This window comes from Chiloscyllium punctatum, chromosome 3, assembly GCF_047496795.1.
Source record: "Chiloscyllium punctatum isolate Juve2018m chromosome 3, sChiPun1.3, whole genome shotgun sequence".
In the NCBI taxonomy this organism is placed as follows: Eukaryota; Metazoa; Chordata; class Chondrichthyes; order Orectolobiformes; family Hemiscylliidae; genus Chiloscyllium; species Chiloscyllium punctatum.
This window is the reverse complement of record NC_092741.1, coordinates 56989945-57006535: the sequence shown is the minus strand read 5'-3', so window position 1 is coordinate 57006535 and position 16591 is coordinate 56989945. Positions and strand designations below refer to the sequence as shown.

At 41.1% G+C, this 16591-nt stretch overlaps 1 protein-coding gene across 7 annotated transcripts in view; it reads right to left on the bottom strand.

Moving 5' to 3' along the window:
• LOC140458858 (actin-1) overlaps positions 1-16591 on the bottom strand; it is a 105546-nt gene that overhangs the window by 42500 nt on the left and 46455 nt on the right. For all 7 annotated transcript variants that reach the window (XM_072553557.1, XM_072553564.1, XM_072553574.1 and 4 more), the window contains one exon: positions 1352-1454. In XM_072553557.1, the coding sequence (XP_072409658.1) occupies positions 1352-1454 (103 nt within the window). The remainder of the gene's footprint in view (positions 1-1351; positions 1455-16591) is intronic.

Genomic DNA, 16591 nt, shown 5'->3' with positions numbered 1-16591 from the left:
AGGATAATTTCAGCAATATTTATTGAATTAAGGAGTTGAACTCCTATCCCTAGGACGTTCGACAGAGCATCTGGATTAATAATCCAACAATATTACCACAAAAACGCAAGTTCTGCCCATAATTGAGACAGATTTATACCACACTCAAATAACAGTAATAACATTTGTAGTTACCAGTTATCATCAGAATCAGTGCTTTCAATCAAACAGAAGAGTGATGTCTTCGGTTGTCTGTCTCACTAAGCTGCCATATCAGATCATCATGTGCACAAAAAAAAGAGCAATGTAGTGATTTAGTTTCACTGTATAGGAGGCGGCTGGTAGCTCAATTGGCTAGCAAATGACAGTGTAACACCGATGGTGTAACTGTGATTCCCATTCCAGCTAAAGTAAGTTTGGGACCTGCCTTCTTGTTTTGTCCCTGATTGTGGCCAAAAGGCCTTTTACTTATGAAAAACTGATCACGACGAAGCCGACAATGAGACAAGAGCCGGTCTTTGGGTGGAATACACAACAATTTGTATTAATTCACAGGCTAGGCCAGCATTTATTGTCAGTCCTTAATTGCCCAGAGGGCAGTTAAGATCAACCACATTGCTACAGGTCAGGTGACACATGTTGGCCAGACCAGGTAAGGACAGCAGTTCCTTTCCCCAAAAGATACCAGTGAACCAAGTGGATTTTCTAAACAATTGTCAATGGTCTTGTGATCATCAAAAGTCCGTTGATTCCGGATTGTTTTAAAAATTGAATTCAAATCCCACCACCTGCCATGACAGGGTTCAAACCCAGGTTCCCAGAATATTACTTTGGTTTCTGGATTAATATTACTTTGGTTTCTGGATTAATAGTTTAGGATGATACCATTAGGCAAGTATCTCCCCAATCAATTAACTAAAACAGAAAGAAAAAAAAAATTTAATCAAATCGGTTATTAGAATAGACAGAGGAATAAATCAGAGAAAGGTGGAATTAATCTGCAGGTCAGAAAGTATGGTAGGAAAGACAGTACTTGTGTTTTCAGCTCTGTGATCTTTATGAATCATTAAATCTCTTTCTCCACAGATGCTGCCAGACCTGAACATTTCCAACATTGTCTGTTTATGTTTCAGATTTCCAAGATCAGCAGTGTTTTGCTCTTGTACAAGTAGGTGTAAGCAGTATGCCTGTTTCCATCGCACTTCAGCAAGTTGTAGTCAAGATCTATTCAGTAAAATTAACTCAATTGCAACGAATTATTCTATACCAAGAACAAGTATTTCCACTTGCCATTTGTCATTCTGCTTAGTAAGTTAGAGAACAAAGCAATTATACTATGTACAATAAAACACTTTGCGTTTATGAATTTTACCTGCTCAGCCTTTTCCCTACACTGAAGGTCCTTCTGTAAAAGCTGAGCTCTGGCAAGAGCCTGTTGCCACTGTAACTCCACTTTCTCCACAACGGCTCTTATCCTATCCCAAGCAAATGAAAATAAGCAAAGTTATTGGCATGGTTAGATGTTTAAAAAAAGCTTTCTACACAAAATGAATAAGTACAGAAGAATCTTAACATAAAGGGTTTTTAATCAGAGTGCAATGTGACAATCAGATACATGTGATTATTCTAGGGAACTCTGGTGGTGCACCGGTAGTGTCCCTATTGTGAGCTAGGAGGCCTCATTTCAGGTTCCGTCTGCTCCAGACATGTGACACAACAGGTTGATTAAAGCCATCTACAACGGTGAGAAAGCAGTGAGGAGAGGAACCTCTGGGCCTTTCATTGAAGAATAAGAGTGTTGGTGTGTAAGGGAGTGAGTGGTTCTCACTTGGCCAAACTCATCTGAAATATCACAGGCAAGGTGGTGCACCAACACTTGAGTGAGAATGCCCACATCTTAGACTTTGAGAAGGTCAAGAAATGTTTTCAGGCTTGGGCTTCTTTTGAACCCAACCCAAGTTTATTACATATTCATACAAACTATTGCTATATTTGGTAATCTGAGTCTTTAATCTGACTGTTATATTATTAAAGACTATTCTCTACATGCATTTCTTTCTATTAAGCTAAACCAATTTCGCCTTACCTATTGATCCCCTTTCTAACTCCATTTACTTTTTGAGAAGATTTGTAGCTCAGGTTGAGATTCTGGATGTAGGTTTGCTCACTGAGCTGGAAGGTTCATTTCCAGACGTTTCGTTCCCCTACTAGGTAACATCTTCAGTGGGCTTCTGGGTGAAGCACTGCTGATGATTCCTGCTTTCTATTTATATGTACTGATGATTCCTGCTTCCTATTTACATATAAATCGAAAGCAGGAATCATCAGCAGTGCTTCGCCCAGAAGCCCACTGAAGATGTTACCTAGTAGGGGAACGAAACGTCTGGAAATGAACCTTCCAGCTCAGCGAGCAAACCTACATCTAGAACTCCATTCACTCTGTGCTAATACCCAGTGGGAGCAGCTCTGTGAGATCATTGCAAAGTTGCTCCAAGGTCCTAGAGACATTGCAGAACAGATTTTGTATCACACTTCATCATTTTATGAACACATCCACTGATTTGTCCTCACATCCATAAACAGATTTGCTCAGAAATGCAAATCGAATTGCTAGAAAAAAACCCAGTGGGTCTTGCAGCATCTGTGGAGAGAAAGCAAAGTTTACAATTTCAGGTCCAGTGACCCATCTTCAGAATGGATTTGCTCAGTTTACTGTGGACAGTCAATGACTTGTTTTGTTGAAGTTAGCTCTACTCAAATCTCTAAGCCGAGTAGCTATTTTGTTTTCACATTTCAAACATTACTTCGAACTCTATACTATGATTACTAATAGAAAAACATTATGTACATGAAGGCTGTCTGGCTCATTGCTCAAATTGGTGGTTCCAAGAAATAATGACAAAGAAAACTACTGAATGTTCAAGAAATCCACCATATTTATGACACTATTGATTCAGCAAAGCAGAGAAGCAAAACTCCCTGTTTCAAACCATGTTGTATTTCTTACACAATTGTTCAATTCTCATCATAGGACAGCTAAAATTCTAGATTTAAGGTAGGCTGACTTCAATATGATAATATGAAAGCTTGCTGTGTTATGTATTGCTGTCAGCTCACCTTTAAAAGACATGGCCATAATATCACTGCATTATAGCACATAGCAAGTATAAAGATCTCATGCTCCATCTTACCTTGGATCACTAAAGCATGGCATTGCTAGAAGTATTCAGCTCTGTTGTAACTTAATATTAACCCAAACACTTATGTATCTGAGGAATATAATGTTTATACATAATAGCTTGTTGTAGTAAATCTCAGATTCTTCAATACCATGCTGTCTATGCCCATTTTTTTAAAAAAACGTCACAGGAGATAATAGAAGCAATCCAGTGTCAGAGAGAACTTCCTCAGTTCTGAAGAAAAGTCACTGCACCCAAAATGTGAGCCCTGCCTTCTCTCCATAGATACTGCCAGATCTGTTCAGTTTCTCCAGTATTTTCTTTTCTTTGTTTGTTTCAGGTTTCCAGCAGCCAGAATTCTTTGTTTTTTTTTCTGTTCAGGTAAAATTTAATGGAAGCAATTGCACATTGTCGTAGCAGCAGTGGCCATCTATAAAAGAGTTCGATATCTTGTGGTAGATATTTAAAAAAAACAACTCAAGACCAACTACACAACACTTTCTGCCAACAGGGAATTTGGACAAAAGGGAGAGATTTTCACTTTCAAGCAGCATCGGTTCCTGTGAGTATAGACAGTTGTCCATCATACCATAAGATATAGAGCAGAATTAGGCTATTCAGCCAATTGAGTCCTCGCCACCATTTGACCATGGTGATATGTTTCTTGACTCCATTTTCCTGCTTTCTCCCCATGACCTTTGATTCCCTTACTAATCAACGACCTATCTATCTCTGTCTTAAATATACTCAATGACTTGGTCTCCACAGCCTCCTGCAGTAATGAGTTCCACAGATTCACTGCTCTCTGGCTGAAGAAACTCCTCCTCATCTCAGTTCTAAAAGATTGTCCCTTCAGTCTGAGGCTGTGCCCTCAAGTTCTAGTCTCTCCTACTAGGCGAAACATCTTCTCCACCTCCACTCTATGCAGGCCACCCAGTATTCTGTAAGTTTCAATGATACTCTCCCCTTATCCTTCGAAACTCCAATGAGTACAGATCCAGAGTCCTCAACCGCTCCTCATGTAATAAGTCCTTCATCCTATTCTTGTTAACCTCCTCTACAGTCCCTTCCCAATGCCAGAACACCATTCCTTAGACACAGGGTCCATGAACTGCTGACAATATTCCAAATGAAGTCTGATCAGAGCCTTATACAGCCTCAGCAGTATTTCTCTGCTCTTGTATTTTAGCATCCTTGAAATAAATGGTAACATTCCATTTGCCTTCCTAACTGCCAAATGAACTTGTACGTAAACCTTAAGAGAATCCTGAACCAGCACTCCCAAGTCCCAGGTGTTTCAGATTTCCATTTGGCTAATACTCTATGCCTCTATTCTTTTGACCCAAGTGCATAACCTCACACTTGCCCACACTGTATTCCACCTGCCACTTCTTTGCCCATTTGCCTAGCCTGTCCAAGTCCTTCTGCAGCCTCCCTGCTTCCTCAACAGTACCTATCCCTCCTGCCTATTTTTGTGTCATCTGCAAACTTAGCAACAATGCCCTCAGATCCTTCATCCAAATTGTTAAATAATAATGTTGTGGTCCCAACACAGGCTTGTGGAATTCTGCAGATCACCGCAATTACTGGCTGCCATCCTGAATAAGATCCCTCTATCCCTAGTTGCTGCCTTCTGCCTGTCATCCAATGCAATACCCAATCTAGTACCTTGCCCCTAACCCATGAGACATAAGTACCATACTTATGCTACTACCATAAGTAGCAGCTTCCAGTGAGGGATCTTGTAAAAGGCCTTCTAGAAATCCAAATGTATTACATCCACTAGCTTGCCTTTGTGCTCATTACCTCCTCAAAGAATTCTAACAGATGTGCCAGGCTTGACCTCTCCTTGATGAAGCCGTGCTGACTCAGCCCTATTTTACCATGCACTTCCAAATACTCCACAATCTCATTTTTAATAATGGACTCTAAAATCTTACCAACGACTGGGATCAGGCTAAGTGACTTGCAGTTTCCTGTCTTTGTCTCCCTCCCTTCATAAATAGAGGTGATACACTTTCCATTTTCCAGCCCTCTGGGACCCTCCCTGACTCCAGTGCTTCCTGAAAGATCACCACCACAATCAGATATCCTAAACCCAAACACCAGGCAGGTGACACAGCATTCAGGACTCTCAAATCTGGCCACAAAGAACAGTGTCTATTCCCCTGACTATACTATCCCCAATTACAATTACAATTCTCTTCATTCCCCTCATGGTCTTGAATGGCTGCCTATACCGTGGTGCTACAATCAGTGTGCTCATCCTTCCTACAGACCCTGCTCTCATCTAAACAGGGAGCAAGAACCTGTTAGACAGGAGCTGAGGCTCCTTCAACACTACCTCCTGGATCCCTCTACATTCCTCGATTGTTGTTACACCCTTCTGTCCTGACTATAAGGCAGTCAATCTCCCAGATTGTTTTTTTTGGCATTAACAATCCAGAAAAGAGAGATAATTTCTTTTTGCTGAGAATAAAAGTATGCTGATTAACTCCATTAGGAAAGATCACTTGAACAAGAAAAATAGGGCAATACCATTGAAACATTATTTGAGGATGAATGCAAGTATGAAGCCATAGTGGTTTTCCACTGTAATAGTCTAGGATCCAAAGACAGTGTAGTTACAGTCAGCAAACTACACCAAACCAACAAAATCTGCATCAGAAGGGATTCACCTCACCTACTCAAAAGCAGTCTAACCCTTCATGACGATTGGAAAGCATGTGGCACCAAAGGATAATGGACACCCATGCACACATCCAAAGATCAAACCAGACCCAAATCAAAACACAAGTGACCAATAACATAGTACAATACCACAAAACTAGCAGTTAGGAAAATGTTAAGACGGTGCACAAATACAAACAGACCAACAATGTTCACTAGGAGAAAGTGAGGACTGCAGATGCTGGAGATCAGAGCTGAAAACTGTGTTGCTGGAAAAGTGCAGCAGGTCCTGAAGAAGGGCTTATGCCCGAAACGTCGATTCTCTTGCTCCTTGGATGCTGCCTGACCTGCTGCACTTTTCCAGCAACAGATTTTTCAGCAACGATGTTCACTGTCAACTGGGTAGTGCAAACATGGCAATACAATAAGGAGATCAGAAGTTTTTTTTTATATACAGTCATTAATATATGTCCTGAAAAGGCAAAATGACACACATTGAAAGCTAAGGCCAACATACGAGGTAATGTTACCACTACACATCCTGAAAGACAGGTAACTCAGCAATGGGAGAATGTCACACAGCTTATAAAGGATCACCAATTTTGTGCTTTGGCAGTATTACACAGTAAAGCTAATGTGCAGATTTGTCTTGGCTTTCCAAATTCTACGAGCAATAGTTAACAACAGTCTAGCTATGGCAGGACTATGGTATTCACAGTCTAGTCACAATCGTGAGATCCAATCCACACATACAGTGGTAGAACAGGCCATATGTATTGCAACCAAATCAGTCAACTATCTCATGTTGAAGTGAGACAAAAATCAAATACCAAGATAATTGCATCCGACACACTGAACAAATTACCCATCCTATATAAAGACCAAGATATTCCTCTTCATTTACACATTATTGCTTTTCACTATAAAGTTGAAGATATTCTTATGGATGATCCATTACACTTTGGCCAAAGCCAGTGTGAACAGTTGCAAAAAGCAACAACTAAAAGTAAGCAAAAAACAAGAACTGCAAAAGGTCATCATCCAGGGATGGCCTGACAGTATTACAGAAGTATCTGGAGAGGATTCATTCATTGGGGTGACACGATGGATCACTGGTTAGCATTGCTGCCTCACAGCGCTGGGGAACAGTGTTTGACTCCTGCCTCGGGCAACTGCCTGTGTGGAGTTTGCACATTCTCCCCGTGTCTGTGTGGGTTTCCTCTGGGTGCTCCAGTTTCCTCCCACAATCCAAAGCTGTACAGGTTGGATAAATTGGCTATGCTAAATTGCCCATAGTGTTCAGGTATGTGTAAGTTAAATGCATTAGTCAGGGGTAAATGTAGAGTAATGGGGAATGGATTTCAGTGAGATATTCTCCGGAGGGTTGGTTTGGACTTGTTGGGCGAAAGGGCCTGCTTCCACACTGTAGGAAATGTATGATTTTATTTCCGATATACTGGTATAACAAGGCAACTCAAGAGCAAATAAGTTTTATGACCAAAAGCATTACACCAAGCTATCATGTTGATATTATACCAGGGACACAATGCACAAAGCAGCTAGCATGGGAATATGATTCAGATACACAACACATAGACAGAGCTGCCAAATGGTCCACTGGGCAGACAGTGCATGTTAGAAATACAAATACTTGGAAAGCAGAAGTTTTAGAATAGAAATACTGCTACTACATTGCAAAGGAACCAAAGCCAGCTTCGACCAGTGTACAGCACAGCAATCATGCACAAAGTGGGAAGGAAGAACACTCTGACAGTGATGACCATGTGCTGATGTTGAGTGACAGCAACCAGTAGTTCATCAATCAAATTTCAAAACCAGTATGACAGAGGACAATATGTATATCTTCAGATAGGTATACAATCATAAATACTAAGACAATTAACAGACTACAAAAGGTATTATATTGAAGCTTGAAATGTTTACCATACAGATTCTGTTTTAACTTTGTATAACAATGAAATTGATAACATATGCTAATATAACTTGGCAGAGATTTTTATCTTTGGAAAATGTGTGTTATGATCAGTAACCCTTTAAGAGACTTGCTTATGATATCATCATTCTACCACAGCATGCAAACTGAGCATGTAAAAATCCCACACTCCATCTTATCCCAGATCACTTGATGCATGAACACTTTATTGGAAGCATGCTTCTGTTATAATCTAAAATTAATATTAGCCCATGTGCTGAATGAGTGTAATGTTTGTACATATTGTTATTTGTAATGATTCTTGAATACCATGCTATCTGCCCAATTTCTTGTTTTAGGGGAGATAATATGAGCATTATTGTATCAGGTGAAACAGCTTATTGAATGCAAACTCACAACAAGACTGTACACAGCAAACTGGGCAAATCTCTTAATACCACAATGAAGGAACATCAGTAGCTGATGTGCAATATATGAACTTAAAGTGATACACAACCAGTTTAAATTAAGAACTCTATAAAAATCCAGGGATGACTGAAGGAATAAGAGGCAAGCAAAAACTAACAGGAACGTTCAGAGAAATGCAAAGGTAAATGTAGCCCTGCCAAATGGGAGAGATACAAAGAACAGCACAAAGTAATTAAGTAGTTGCTATGAGGTGCAAAGAGGGAATGTGAGAAACAACTGACATGGAATACTATTTGACATCTGCTACCACAGAGCCAAGACAACTCTTGCTACAGTCCATTTTCAATTTCTAAATCCTACTCATAGAATCTCCCCAATCTTTTAAATTCTTATGTCTTCTCTCATCATTGACATAATCCTTAATCATAAATACATGACACTCTACATTGCCATCCCTGAACACAGCAAACATCTTGTGATATAAATGGTTCTTCCAGCATCAGAACTTTTGTCAGTGCTACTCTCCAACCTAACATTCCATTACTTGGACTTTCCTTTATTCTACTATTGAAAGTTGCGGCATCAGCCCAACGTTCTGGAATTCCCTACACACATCCCATCTGCCATCTACAAGGCGCAAATCAGGAATATGATGGAATATTCCCCACTTGTCTGAATGAATGTTACTCCAACAACACTCAAGCAGCTTGACACCATGCAGGCCAAAGCAACCCGCTTGACTGGCACTACATCCACCGACTCCATCCACCACTCTCACTCAGTACACAATACTGCTACTAGCTACAAAATGCAGTGCAGCAATTCACCAAAGATCCTTAAACAGCATCTTCCAAACCCACAGCCGCCTACACCTAGAAGGCCAAGAGCAGATACAAGGGTACACCATCCCTACAAGTTCCCCTCCAAGCCACTGACCATCATGACGTGGAACTATATTGCTATTACTTCACTGTTTCTCGGTCAAAACCCTGCAATTCCCTCCCTAGGAGCACTGTGGGTCAAGCTACAGGACATGGACTGTGGCGATTCAAGAAGGCAGCTCACTATCACCTTCTCAAGGGCAACGAAGGATGGGCAATGAATGCTAGTCAGCCAGCAACAATCTCAACCCATGAGGAAATTTTTAAAAATAGACATATCCTTTTCTATTTAAACCCTCCAGAAAAATTGTAGAAGAACCTTCTTATTTCTCTTCTAACGATATCTACAGAGCTCCAGCAGCCTCCCAAATAAATCTCATGTGTAAAGATTTTCTGGATTAGTTTTGAAATGATGCCTGGAAATTTTGCCTGGACACTCAATGTCACAAATCATTCTTGGTCAAGAAAGGATTCTCTTCTTCCTTTATTTTGACAACTGCTCAGAAACCACAGTGAAGTTTCCAAGCCGGTATTGGGTAAAATACCTTTTTCTGGAGATTGGATGCACCCTTGGTGAGGTACGTAACCCAGTGACACCCTGGCTCCCTGACTGGTGGCAGCAAAGAGACAAATGGTACAGGGCTATGTTGTTATTGGACTAATGATTCAGAGGATTCACATTATTTGGTGAAATATTAATTCAATAAATAAAATCTGGAATTGAAAGCTAGCCAAGGTCAATGTATTCTCAGTTACAGTAAAAACTCACCTAATATCCCTTAGGGAACAAAATCTACTATATTTACCTTATCTGGCCTACATGCGACTCCAGACCCACAGCAACCTGGCTTACTCTTAATGCCCTGGAAATGGGACAGGAAACCAATTAATTCCAGGGCACTTTGGGATGGGTAACAAAATGCTGGTGTTGCCAGCAAAGCCTGAAGAGAACTGAATCAGTTTCAGTTGGTTAAGGGTTAAATTTTCAGATGCAGTAAAATCAAAAGGGAAGCTCAGATGCACAAAGGCAAGCTCGAAGTGCCAGAACCACACCAGCAGCAAGATAACGTTGGCCTTGGCTGAAATACAGACAATTCCTCTTTTTAAACTGTGGGCAAACAGTACATTATGTAAGACACTTGGATGAAGAAATGTGGGAGTTGTGATATGTAATGTTACATATGAAGTTAGGAGGGGTCTGTAATCCGCAAGAGTTGATTTTATCCAAACCAAGTCGTATCATGTGAAATATGTGGAATGAACTGCCAATAGAAATGGTAGGTGCTGTTACAGCATTTAGACTCAGAGTCAGAGATGTGCAGCATGGAAACAGACCCTTCGGTCCAACTCGTCCAGGCTGGCCAGATAGCCTGAATTAATTTAGTCCCATTAGCCAGTACTTGGCCCATATCCCTCTAAACACTTCTTATTCACATACCCATCAGATTCCTTTTAAATGTTGTAATTGTACTGGCCTCCATCACGTCCTCTGGCAGCTCATTCCATACACATACGACCTGTGTGAGAAAAAGTCACCCCTTAGGTCCCTTTTATATATTTCCCCTGTCACCCGAAACCAATGCCATCTAGTTCTGGACTCCTCCAACTCTGCGAAAAGACCTTGTCAATTTATCCTATCCATGCCCCTCATGATTCTATAAACCTCTTTATAGGTCACCCCTCACACTCCAATGTTCCAGGAAAACAACCACAGCCTATTCATTGTCTCCCTATAGCTTAAAAGACATTTGAACGGTTACATGAATAGGAAAGGCTTAGAGGGATGTGGACGAAACACAGGCAAGTGGAACTAGTCAGGTTTGAGAACATAGTCAGCATGGACTAGTTGGACTGAAGGGTCTGTTTCCATGGACAGACTGAAGGGTCTGTGGTTTGCTCTCTTTATGATCATGGCCCTTTTTATTTTGAGTCTTCCGTCAATTTGTTAAGTTGTGCAATAACAACGCCCATATCTATCGAAAGGAGACCCCCTAATAGTCAGAGAGAATTGAGAAAACAAACCAGTAAGGAGATCTCAGCTATCTGTAAGAATAATAGGGTGGTTATGATACGGGATTTTAACTTTCCAAACATCGACTGGGACTGCCATAGTGTTGAAGGTTTAGATGGAGAGGAATTTGTTAAGTGCGTACAAGACAATTTTCTGATTCAGTATGTGGATGTGCCTAACAGAGAAGGTGCAAAACTTGACCTACTCTTGGGAAATGAGGCAGGACAGATGACTGAGGTGTCAGTGGGGGAGCACTTTGGGGCCAGCGACCCATAATTCTATTAGATTTAAAATTGTGATGGAAAAGGATAGACCAGATCTAAAAGTTGAAGTTCTAAATTGGAGGAAGGCCAATTTTGAGGGTATAAGGCAAGAACTTTTGAAAGCTGATTGGAGGCAGATGTTCGCAGGTAAAGGGACGGGTGGAAAATGGGAAGCCTTCAGAAATGAGATAACGAGAATCCAGAGAAAGTATATTCCTGTCAGGGTGAAAGGAAAGGCTGGTAAGTATAGGGAATGTTGGATAACTAAAGAAATTGAGGGTTTGGTCAAGAAAAAGAAGGAAGCATATGTAAGGTATAGACAGGAGAGGTTGAGTGAATCCTTAGAAGAATATAAAGGAAGTAGGAGTATACTTAAGAGGGAAATCAGGAGGGCAAAAAGGGGACATGAGATAGCTTTGGCAAATAGAATTAAGGAGAATCCAAAGGGTTTTTACAAATACATTAAGGACAAAAGGGCAACTAGGGAGAGAATAGGGCCCCTCAAAGATCAGCAAAGCGGCCTTTGTGTGGAGCCGCAGAAAATGGGGGAGATACTAAATGAGTATTTTGCATCAGTATTTACTGTGGAAAAGGATATGGAAGATATAGACTGTAGGGAAATAGATGGTGACATCTTGCAAAATGTCCAGCTTAGAGAGGAGGAAGTGCTGGATGAATTGAAATGGGTAAAGTAGAGAAATCCCCAGGACCTGATCAGGTGTACCCTAGAACGCTGTGGGAAGCTACAGAAGTGATTGCTGGGCCCCTTGCTGAGATATGTGTTGCTGGAAAAGCGCTTTTCCAGCAACACATTTTTCAGCTCTGATCTCCAGCATCTGCAGTCCTCACTTTCTCCTCTTGCTGAGATATTTGTATCATTGATAGTCACAGGTGAGGTGCCGGAAGACTGGAGGTTGGCTAACGTGGTGCCACTGTTTAGAAAGGGTGGTCAGGACAAGCCAGGGAACTATAGATCAGTGAGCCAGACATCAGTGGTGGGCAAGTTGTTGGAGGGAATCTTGAGGGACAGGATGTATATGTATTTGGAAAGGCAAGGACTGATTAGGGATAGTCAACATGGCTTTGTGCATGGGAAATCATGTCTCACAAACTTGATTGAGTTTTTTGAGGAATGTCTCACAAACTTGATTGAGTTTTTTGAGGAAGTAACAAAGAGGATTGATGAGGGCAGAGTGGAAGATGTGATCTATATGGACTTCAGTAAGGCATTCGACAAGGTTCCCCATGGGAGACTGATTAGCAAGGTTAGATCCTATGGAATACAGGGCGAACTAGCCATTTGGATACAGAACTGACTCAAAGGTAGAAGACAGAGGGTGGTGGTGGAGAGCTGTTTTTCAGACTGGAGGTCTATGACCAGTGGAGTGCCACAAGGATTGGTGCTGGGTCCTCTACTTTTCGTCATTTACATAAATGACTTAGATGTGAGCATAAGAGGTACAGTTAGTAAGTTTGCAGATGACACCAAAATTGGAGATGTAGTGGACAGCAAAGAGGGTTACCTCAGATTACAACAGGACCTTGATCCAATGGGCCAATGGGCTGAGAATTGGCAGATGGAGTTTAATTCAAATAAATGCGAGGTGCTGCATTTTGGGAAAGCAAATCTTAGCAGGACTTATACACTTAATGGTAAGGTCCTAGGGAGTGTTGCTGAACAAAGAGACCTTGGAGTGCGGGTCATTGCTCCTTGAAAGTGGAGTCACAGGTAGATAGGATAGTGAAGAAAGTGTTTGGTATGCTTTCTTTTATTGGTCAGAGTATTGAGTACAGGAGTTGGGAAGTCATGTTGCGGCTGTAGAGGACATTGGTTAGGTCACTGTTGGAATATTGTGTGCAATTCTGGTCTCCTTCCTATCGGAAAGATGTTGTGAAACTTGAAAGGGTTCAGAAAAGATTTACAAGGATGTTGCCAAGGTTGGAGGATTTGAGCTATAGGGAGAGGCTGAACAGGCTGGGGCTGTTTTCCCTGGAGTGTCGGAGGCTGAGGGGTGACCTTATAGAGGTTTATAAAATCATGAGGGGCATGGATAGGATAAATAGACAAACTCTTTTCCCTGGGGTCGGGGAGTCCAGAACTAGAGGGCATAGGTTTAGGGTGAGAGGGGAAAGATATAAAAGAGACCTAAGGGGCAACTTTTTCACACAGAGGGTGGTACATCTATGGAATGAACTGCCAGAGGATGTGGTGGAGGCTGGTACAATTGCAACATTTAAGAGGCATTTGGATGGGTATATGAATAGGAAGGGTTTGGAGGGATATGGGCTGGGTGCTGGCAGGTGGGACTAGATTGGGTTGGGATATCTGGTCGGTATGGACAGGTTGGACGAAGGGTCTATTTCCGTGCTGTACATCTCTATGACTCTATGAAAGAGCAAGTAATAAATAGTGCAGGCTTACAGTCGGACAAAGTAGAAGGACATTATTGTCTGTGGGACAGTATCTTACCGAAATCAATAATTTCAATCGAAAATGTAATAAAATTGAAAAGGACGCAGAAATTAAATATAATGTGATTGTTGAGACTTCCTCCAAATAATGTCTCTCAGATGATTTTCAGTAAAAGCATGCTTCAAGAGACAAATTAGTGCTTAAAACAAAAATGAGTTCAGTGCCGGTGCAAACAGGTAGTGCACAGTGGCGATCTGACAATAACAACCACTCCTTGGAATATTTAAGACCATGTTATCATTCAGAAGTATTGACTGGAGCAGCAATTGGGCTCTGTCTAAGAGACACCATCAGAAACTCAAGTGTTTCATATTTTATTGAAATGTCACTCGTGCAGATTTCCTGTAGTGTTGAATTTAATAATGCCTCCAGGTTATTAGTCCTAGTGATACAATGAGCATGTAATCACCAAATGAAATAAAAAAGGAGAAGCTAAAGACAGTTTTAAAAAATACTGCTAATGGTGAATTGTTTAAAAGCCAAAGACATATTGTATTTCTAAACAGGTTATCGTTATTTCGTCTGCCCACCACCCCCCCGCCCAAAAAAAACCAACTACTATATTCTTGTCTAACAAGCATTCTCCTAAGTGTCTTCACCTGCACTGTAATGGTCAGTGTATCTTGTGACATTTTATCTGTGAATTCAGGAATTTATCTACTCCCCACTCAACTCATTACCCCAATCTTAACCATTCTGTTTATCCAGTACCTTCAAATGTATCATCCCTTAGCTTGAAATTCCTGGGTTAATATTCACTGCTTTGCAGTAATGAAATGACAAAGGCATCAAAGTGGATTGCTAGCAGAAAGCTCTGTTCTGAATTTGACCAAATGCTAAGTATCTATAACTCCCATCTGTTTCTGGCCCTTGGTACTGTCGTGATTGTAATGGGATCAGCAAGGTGGACCTCTGAGTAGGAGTTCCCTGATTAGGGCTGTTAATCTGACCGAATCTAAACAGGAGTATCAGGGGTTCATTCACTCTGAGAGCTGGCTCTGAGGCAGCTGGATCAGTGTCAAGGATTCTCCAAGTGTAAATAAAGGGTGACTTGGTGACGGGATACCAGCCTGTGTGGAGTTACTTCAGTTACCTTTTAACATAGTTATCAAGCTGGGTTGGAACCTACAAGTGTCCAAATGCGTGATAGAAGGAAAGAAGCCCATCTCATCCCAACTCCACAAAAATAACCTGGGCTGCTTCCGCACTATTTTATACCTTCAACCGCAAGGAACTCCATGCCAAGATTTCAACCTCCCTGCTTCCTTAGGATTCATAAAACCAATCACTTTGGTCAAATTTCCAGTCACCTAATGTCGCCTGTTTAACATGGTGGCAAATTTTGTCCGGCCTAACTCCTCTGAAGCCTTGGGATGTATTACTACATTAAAATTGCTAAAAAATGAGGAACTGTTATTCTTGTTTAACCAGTTTTAAATCGGAATACAAAAGAAAATAGAATTTGCCTACACGTACAGTATTCATTAGTCATTTAAAACTGGTTACATACTATGCAAATGTACCATAAGTTTTAATATGACATATTTTCTTGAGATCAGTGTTTTCACCCACACTCAAAGTGAATCTTATGTCCACTGAGATCCAGAGTGTACCTTTTGCTGCATAACAACTAGATAAGTAACTGCAAAACACAGTACTTGTAATGGAAAATCCTTACTCATACTTACAAACATATATTTGATATGTATTATGTTTAAAGCACATATACGATTAGCATTCTTACTCATACCACAACGTAACCTCTCCTTTCTTAAGGCAATGTATTAACTGAATACTCTTGCTGAACTAAGACAAAAGCATGAATAAGCAATCTTATTTGCAGAAGATGCCCCTCTTATCCACTTATAAATTTTGTCCACCTTTGACCCTGCATCAATATATCTACTCAATCTTTCTGCTTGATTTTGTTCCTGCCAACTATTCCATTGATCTCCTGTGTAGCCTTTTATCTCCCGCTCTGCATAAAATTAAGCATTCCAAAACTCTCCTGTCCTTATCTCTATGCATATGAAGTCCTGTTCACCCATCATGGCTGCGCTCACTGATCTCTAAAGTCACAGAAACAGACCCTTTGGTCCAACTTGTCCATGCCCACTGGACATCCTAAATTAATCTAGTCCCATTTGCCAGCATTTGGCCCGTAACCCTCCAAACCCTTCCTATTCATATACCCATCCAGATGCCTTTTAAATGTTGTAATCGTACCAGCCCCCACCACTTCCTCTGGCAACTCATTCCATACATGCACCACACTCTGCACGAAAAAGCTGCCCCTTAGGTCCCTTTTAAATCTTTCCCCGCTCATCTTAAACTTATACCATCCAGTTTTGGACTCCCCTACCCTGGTGAAAAGAATTTGACTGTCCACCATATCCATGCCTCTCATGGTTTTATACTAGGTCACCCTTCATCACCCAGCCTATTCAGCCTCTCCCTGTAGCCGAAGCCCTCCAAATCTGGCAACATCCTGGTAAATCTTTTCTGAGCCCTTTCAGGTTTAACAACTATACTGACGCCCTGAGTGGCAACACCTCAAAATTAAAATCTCACCTTTGTGTTTAAATCCTTTCATGACCCCTTCTGTACATCCTTTCAAGAACTCCAATTCTGGTCTCTTACAGCATTTTTTTCCTGAAAGGCCTGTCCCACGAGTAATTTGTCATTCCTAGGTGAGCATCCCTCTTTGGTTTTGCAGGTCTCATTTTCTCCAGCATTATTTCGAGCCGGAGTTGAAGTTCTTGGATCTGCACAT